The sequence below is a fragment of the Antrostomus carolinensis genome, unplaced genomic scaffold (assembly GCF_000700745.2).
Source record: "Antrostomus carolinensis isolate BGI_N321 unplaced genomic scaffold, ASM70074v2 scaffold32738, whole genome shotgun sequence".
NCBI lineage: Eukaryota > Metazoa > Chordata > Aves > Caprimulgiformes > Caprimulgidae > Antrostomus > Antrostomus carolinensis.
The window spans coordinates 32505-40392 of NW_010332877.1; the positions used below are offsets into that span (position 1 = coordinate 32505).

Here is a 7888-nt window from a genome sequence, read left to right on the forward strand (position 1 = left end):
AAAAAAAAAAAACAAAACAAACATAAACAAACACCTTTATAACAACTTGAGATTCAGAAGGGTGTCATCTGGTCCTTGTTTCAGATTTCCTTTCTTTTAGCTTCTTCAAGACTATTTAAAAAAATAAAAATAATGATGAAAAAGGGTAAGATTGATTTAGGCTGACAAACACAGCCAAAAACTTTTCCTCATGCCAGCTGAACTTAAAATACACTGCACACTGATTCATTAGTGATTTGCCTACTACACTGCCATTCACTACACACTTGGCTTGATGCCAGGTGGAATGTACTATCACAGAGCTCCTCTAACTCTTGGTGGCTTATGCAAAGATGCTGGAATTACTACACCAAAGAATGAAATGCGTCAGTATGAGAGACATAGTTTAATATATCCAACAGCAGACATTATTTCAAAACAAACACCATTTAAAGTTCTAGAGTTTTACATATACAAAAATATTTAATTTATATAGTATTCATATGCAATTGGAGGAGTAAGTCTTCGGTAAAATATTAAGGTCTGTCTTTATCATAACAAAGCAAATCATTCGTGCTCTCAAATACTGTACGGTTAGAAATTTTTTCACATAGTTATTTCAAGGACAGCTTTTAACTAGTTCACTGGACCTGTTAAAAGCAGTAATGAACATTTAAGTTGGACCATAGCACAGTTAAAAGTTACTACAAAAAACTAATTATATAGTCACACAGATCAGTTTGTTTTGTATTAGGTTGGATGTTCAGCAGCAATTCATCTTTTGACCCATGAGGGATCTTTGGTGATATCTGCATTTTCTGGGCCAAGTACAGCCTGACCACGAGTGCTCTTCCCAACTGCAAGATACCTGCAAGAAAAAAAAACCCAATAAAAAAAGAAATGAGAAGCTGCTGCATTCAGTTATCTGTAACTTTGCTATACGAGTTAAACAGATTCCCATCTCAGGAAAATGTGCTGTTTGATACATACTCCTTGTTTGCTTTTACAGCATCTTTTGGATTTACAGTGTTTTTTCCTCTGTCATCACAATACAAGTCTCCTAAATCATAGCCTGAACTAGCTTATCTCCTTAACCTTGTCTCCTTCAGTAGTGGAATTCTTAAGTTTAAGGTGTATTTTGTAAGTCTAAAGCAGCACAAAATGTTACGAATCTAGAAGCACCAGCTCTGATAGACTATCGGACATCCTGCTCCTGGCTTTCTCTAGACAGTTTCTGGACCCTTCATAGTAAAACAAGTCTCCCACAAACGCAGAATGTGTAGGGACTTACATCTGCTAAAATGCAATCGGCAGGATATGATTAACATCTCTCTTTCTAGGTTGCAAAAGCAAATAGTGCAAGTAGTACAAAAGGCCAAGGGAAGAAATCAAAGAACTTTATTACAACAAATTTCAAAAAATGTCATCTTGAAATTATGCATTTGTTCTATTTCTCAAGTAAACCGACTTACTTATTAGATACATCAACCAGGTTATCACTGTTGACAGCAAAAAGTTGTTCTCTGTGTGACTGCTTCATTTCATCAGAAATCCCATATAAGAAATGATCCATTCCTAGGGGAAACAAAACCAAATCAAAACAAAACCATGTACTGCATTGGCATACTGGAACCTCAGTTACAACTAAGTGCATGAATGAATGCAAAACAAGACAGGTACATGTGCTGAAAGGGAAGAATAGAGACTACTGTTAAGCCGTTGTTCTGAGACAATATCTAACTGAAATTCAAATTTCACAGGTTAGAAACAGGTAAATTAATTTTCTAAGGTAGTAAGAGTTTTCCACTCAGGAAAAAAAAGGAAGATTCATACTCCATTCTAGCAAGTGATTTAGTTTGTCAAAAATCTAAACATAATGGTGGTCCAGAAATCCTAAAACACCCTAATATGATTCATTCTGAAGAGTCTCAGTACTTTCTAACAAAGTTTTAGCCAAATGAGAATTCATGAAGCTTCTATTTTTATTGTGGTTTATAACAACAAAATTAAAATCTGCTATCAGTTTTAATATATATGCCAGACAAAGGTATGATCACCTTTGGGGTTTATACACAAATCTGCATACAAATGCTTGAATGCTTTTGTTGGAATACTTGTCTACAGTATTTTAATATTAATTTTAATGTATTTTAATTTAATTAATATTAATTAAATTAAATCCGTGAACAACCAGCGAACTACAAAATAATTGTAGAAAAGCTTTTTGTCATGCAAATAACCATAGTAGGGGAAAAAAGTGGTTTGGGAGGACATCTGTCAAGTAGTCCAACCTCCTGCCCAAAGCAGGGCTGACTTCAAAGTTCGATCAGGTTGATCAGTGCTTAGGTAGGGCCCATGGGGAAAACAGCAGCAGTAAGAAGGGATGGGCAGTTCTCTCTGCAACAGCTTCCAGGCCTGTTGAACAATGTTATTCTATTCAGTGCTCCACTACATTGGCCACAGCTCCACTAACACACGTGTTCAAATAGCAAAGAATGTAAATCATTACTCACAAATACCAACATTCAATGCGCGTGCATTTCACTCACACATGCACCTAAAATTGCTTACTTATTTTTTAACTGCCCAGACCAAAACCAAGTTCTGTCAGCTGAAAGTCAGCTTCATTTTAAGTTTTCTTGCTTAATAAGTTAGTGTTAATACAAGTACATATTAAAACAATGCTAATTTTAACCTTACAATTCCTTTATGTAATGAAAGGAATGTATTCTAACTTAGCAAGCTTTGGATTTAAATTAAGCTGAGAATGGAGGAGGGAGGGAAAAGCGAGGAAAGCAAAGCAACGTGTGAGCAAACTGAAAAGATGTGAAGATACTACCAAGCCATCATAAGTATGCAGATATGTAAAGAAGATAACACCCTCCAAACACGCTACACCACAGCAGACAGACGTTTATGCTTTAACTTCTTCAAATAAAGTATGCACGAAAGGTCAGAGACATTGATAGTAAACATGTATATTGTGTCAGGAAAATAATCCTTCAACTTTCTTTTTTTTAATCAGAAGACAAATATTTATTTTTATATACTTGCAGTTAATGCCCTTTCCAAGCCTAAAATTGTTTCTTTAATCTACCTCCATATTCTATCTGTATTCACCTGGCATCAAGGAGCAGTATGAATGTGAAAACTTCAGCAGAGAGACTGAATGCATGTGGTATTGCTGAAAGGGAGCAACAGGAACTGAATGTTTCATTGAAACTGCAATGGTCTTACATCTGACAAGTACAAATTTTATCAAACTAACTATTTGCTTCAAACTTAATTTAAAAAAAAAATAAATATTGGCAGCACTGGGAGGATGGTGAGACTGTACCTTTATCTGAAGGAGCAATTGGTGCATCGACAGCAGCAAATACTGCTAGCTTAGCTTCATCGATATCCTGTTGTGTGAATTCTCCAGATTTGGCCCATTCAACTGCTTTCTCAAATGTTTTCAAGGTGGCTACTGAATTTGGGTCTCTTAGAAGAAAAAAAGATAAAATTAAATTAATTATTTCAGTCTCACAAAATTAAATACAGTACTTGCTTTGTTCTCATTTTATTCATAGTTTACTAGGCATCACACATACATACATGGGGATTAAACCAAATGATTAACTTCCTTTCTGTTTACAAAAAGAGGGTTTGGGTTTTGGTGTTTGTGGGGTTTTTGTGGGGTTTTTTGGTTTTTGTTTGTTGGTTTGGGTTTTTTTTTTTTTTTCAGAAGAAAGGAGGTTTATAAACCATGTATATTTTGAATTTGAGATACACAAGTGCAGCAAGTTCAGTTGCCTAAAAGTAGTTCCAAGGCAATATGCAGGGAGCTGGTATAAAAAAAGATGGTAAACCAGCACTGTTCACAGTACACTGTCAATTTGCTGCAACAGCTTAGTAACCATAACTGCCATTAACATCAACAACAGTGATATTTATGATATGCCATATCTTCTCTGAGTTGCTTTTCTTGCTACACCTGTTTTTGCTCTCTGTAAAACAGGTGCAACAGGTTAACCACTACTGAAATACTAACCAGGACAAGTCCTACCATGCTGAACCTTCACAGAGAGGCAAAGCTGCTCAAATATTAGCTGGAATCCCAACCAAGTACTGTGCTAGACTACCTTGGCTCTAGGAAAATGACTTAAGCCAGGACTCTAGCCACATGACAGTTTTAGTGCGGATTATAACTAGTCTTTAATAGCTGCAGTTCAAATTTTATCTGAAAGTGGTTTGGTAAGACTAATGCAAGATAACTGTTCTGGACTGGCAAAAAAAAGAAAAAATAGCAGGAAGGGGAAGGCAAAAAGGAAAGAAAAGAAGCAATTCTAGCTCATCACCAGCATGCTTTCTGCTGGATCTCTGATGGTACCAGACAGTCACTAAAGGAAGCTGCTTATTTTCAAAATCAGGACATTAGGGAAGAACATCATCCTACTTCCTGGTCTCAAATTTAGAGTAGTCTTGAATTTTTTAGGGCCTCCTCAACCCAGGAAGACACAAGTGAAAGCCACTTTTACATATATCTGGTACAAAGACAGTAAACATCTAAGTACAGAGACACGACACTGGTTGCTACCAGCAGAGATCAGTTAGGCTTTCCCAAGGACAGAAACCAGAGATAGCAAGGAGGGGTTTATCAACAAAACGGATGCATCTTAAGCAACTAATCTGATCATCATCAACACTGAATCACTTTCTTGTGATTCAACGTTCTTTTCCTTTCACTTGATCTTGAAAGAGAGTTACAACTAAGTCAGAACAAGATAGATGTAAGTGCAGTCAGTGGTCCCTTCAAACACAAACAGGGAAGAATGAACTTTCTGTTACCTGTAGGAGTAGAAAGTGAATATGCCATTGTGACTAAGTTTAGCACCTCCACCGTAAGCCCCTCCTTTCTCTCTGATTTCTCTATGCAGGAATTTAGCTGTCATCAACCGCGCAAGAATTCGAAGGCTGTAACGAGAGAAGTATCAACAGCAAAGATGTTAAATGAACTGGACAACCAGAGGAAGTTCACAAAGATCCCCATTTACAATGCACTGCTGCTTGTAAATAGTGATGGTAACAATACTCAATAATAGCTGGATAATGTGACATTAATCTAAGAGTGGCACTGCTTTGAGTGTTCCTTGAATATTTCCATTTATTTTATTGTAATGAAATATGAAAGCAGCCTCCTAAACTTTGTTATGTGCAATAGGATTGTCAACTCAGACACATCCATGCATGCAGGGCTGTTTATTCAGAAGTTAGGAGATAGCAGCCCCTCATTATTTCATCTCAGCATTTACCAAAACAGGGCAGTTCTGGACCTAGTTGTGCAAAAGTTGCTCTGTAAAGATTTCATGACAAATGCACTGCAAAGCATTTTCTACTGACACTCCATTTCCTATGGTCAGTCTAAGATTTTCCATTTTTGGTTTTTGCTACACAACACACAAAGGAGCTCCCTTCTGATTCTGCTTCCCACCTTGCATAGTCTGCAGCTGTGTAGGGATGCACTCCCCAATATAGTTCACTGGGAAGGGAAGCACAAAATGAGTCTTCATCTGGCATGGTTTGAAAGTAGGATCCTAAGAGAAAAACACATTATTGTCACAGCAGAGATGAGACAATTTAACCATTTGAGAACTCTGGCTTTTTTGAGCACTATGAAATTCTGCCAAACACGGACACACAAATGCTAAAGCTGCCAGTTGACCTACACTGCAATCACTGACATTTCACTTGTGCCTGTATTAGCAAATCAGTACACAGAATTGCCTTGGGAAAATAAAATGCATGGACACTGTACATCAGCTACCCATCCTTGCACACTGGCTTCTCAATTGTGCAGACCTTGTATTATTAGCAAAGAGTTTTGTTTGGCATGCTTCCCCTGCCAGGTCTTTGATTGAAACAAATTTTCATACCTCTCCAGTTCTATGTCCACATAAATACATGGTCACCACATTGTATTACAGTCCATCTACTCGATTTTAGATATTGAAAACAGATTCAGAAACTGAAACCCACAAAAAAAAACACCCCAAACTATTTATGAACAACAGCAGCTATATGAATTTCTGATCAAAAATGTTCTGCAATAAACTTGATTCTTCCTTACAGCCCCACTTCAAAACTTCCAGTTCCCTTCATGTCTCCAAGCCTCTGCAGCTCTTGCTTCTTTGCCTCTTTCAGACATACTTGTGGGCTTACTTAGGCATGATCAGAGCCACACACATCTCCAGTAGCTTTTATGACCCCATTTCAACACTCCTAAGCCTTTCTTAACTTCAGAAACCCGTTCCCCAGCCCCTCACACATATCTGGTTGGGCCAAGCACAGCAGCATATGCATCACTAATCAGCAAGCAGAACTGTGGGCTGAGCTCTCCCTGCCTTCTTCTCAAAGGAGAGTTCAGGCCATGCTAAGCTGTTTCTATTTTCTGTAGCCAAATTCAGATTTTCATTTTTACTTAATTTTCACTGATGCTCTTCTGTTAGGTACCATTCACATTCAGAATCATTTAGGGAGGAATGGAAGGAAAGGAAGGGGCTAACTGGGAGTGACACCACATGAGCCTGGTTCTGAAAGAAACCAGGTTAAAAATAAAATAAGCAGTACTTACAAGAGACAGTACAAGTACCTGTCTGCATGCACAGTTAGCTAAGTGATCTTCACACCAGAACCAAAGGGAAGATAACAAAAAGCATAACACAAAGGGATGAAGAAGTCTGATGGCTAGTTTAAAGAAATAACCCAGTCAGAGGGTGGAACGGAAGGACACGTTAGGTTTCAGTGGTGTGCTTCTAAATAGTAAAAAAATCTGTAACAGCTTAAGATGGACCATCAGTAACAGCCCTGTAATACCAACAATCCCAACCAACAATGTACTTACATTAACCAGTTTCCTTGTGATCTGTAAACCAGTAAGCATTTCACTTCCCACAGGTTTGACTTCTGAAGATTTCTACAAGAGACCCAGCCCTCATATTAAAAGATGATTTAGACCAAGAATTGTACAAATTAAACCCCTACCACTCAAACCTCTTTGAAACTATAATCAGACTGTCTTCACAAACATAAGCAAGCTACTTGATTACTTCATTATATTTGAATTTCTAAGCAAATGCCAAACAAATTTCCTTCCAAGTGTAATTTGGCACTGAAAGACACCAAGACAGAGATTAAATGAGGCCCAGAAAATTTCAGGCTATCATTTCCCTCACGGGTAGGGAACTGGGAGCTTATTCCAGTCTCGTCAGAAATTAAGACAGATCTGCATATTGACAGGGCAGATCCTTTGTAAACTCTGTTGAGCCAAGCGCATTTTGTGCCAATGTCCTGAACACCCAAATAATGAAACAAATTCCTGCTCCAGTGAGGATCTGCATGTTATGCCCTACTTCCTTTTGGCTAACATTTCAAGTAAAGCTCATTTAAAAAAGAAATTACAGTTTTATGTGACAGAGAAAGAACCAATTTCTTTTTCTACATCCCACGCAAAAGCAGTAACCTCAGGCTAAGGCTTGACAGCTGATCTACAGGATTACTATTGTCTCACTGAAGTGAGGACAGCTTCTGTGGAAACGCACATAGCAGCTTATCCTGACTCTTGCAAAGTTCTTCAGGCATCTTTGTATGGACATAATATCTGTGTTCCAACGATCTTCTCCTGATTGCACAATCACAGAATCATAGAATGTTGTGAGTTGGAAGGGACCCACAAGGATCATCGAGTCCAGCTCTTGCCCTAGCACAGGACAATCCCAGGATTCAGACCATGTGTCTGAGGGCCTTGGCCAAATGCTTCTTGAATATCGTCAGAATATGGTGCCATGACCACCTCCCTGGGGAGCCTGTTCCAGTGCTCCACCACCCTCTGAGTGAAACACCTCTTCCTGATGTCAAACCTAAACTTGCT

General features: G+C 38.2%; 1 protein-coding gene across 1 annotated transcript; it reads right to left on the reverse strand.

The window, feature by feature from the left end:
• Positions 1-753: 753 nt before the first annotated feature.
• Positions 754-6936, reverse strand: LOC104529386 (presequence protease, mitochondrial-like). The gene is made up of 6 exons (XM_010173682.1): positions 6863-6936; positions 5453-5555; positions 4810-4935; positions 3317-3462; positions 1452-1554; positions 754-847 (listed from the first exon to the last, which is right to left on the reverse strand). Exons 2-6 carry the CDS (start codon positions 5536-5538, stop codon positions 754-756), a joined length of 555 nt encoding a protein of 184 aa, XP_010171984.1. The 5' UTR covers positions 5539-5555; positions 6863-6936.
• Between the last annotated feature and the right edge of the window lie 952 nt (positions 6937-7888).

Excerpts from the sequence above, each read along its gene's own strand:
- LOC104529386 (XM_010173682.1), bottom strand. The coding sequence starts at position 5,538 with ATGCCAGATGAAGACTCATTTTGTGCTTCCCTTCCCAGTGAACTATAT. Across the intron at positions 4,936-5,452 it reads ACAGCTGCAGACTATGCAAG|CCTTCGAATTCTTGCGCGGT; the intron begins GTGGGAAGCAGA and ends CTCTCGTTACAG. Across the intron at positions 1,555-3,316 it reads AATTGCTCCTTCAGATAAAG|GAATGGATCATTTCTTATAT; the intron begins GTACAGTCTCAC and ends TGTTTCCCCTAG.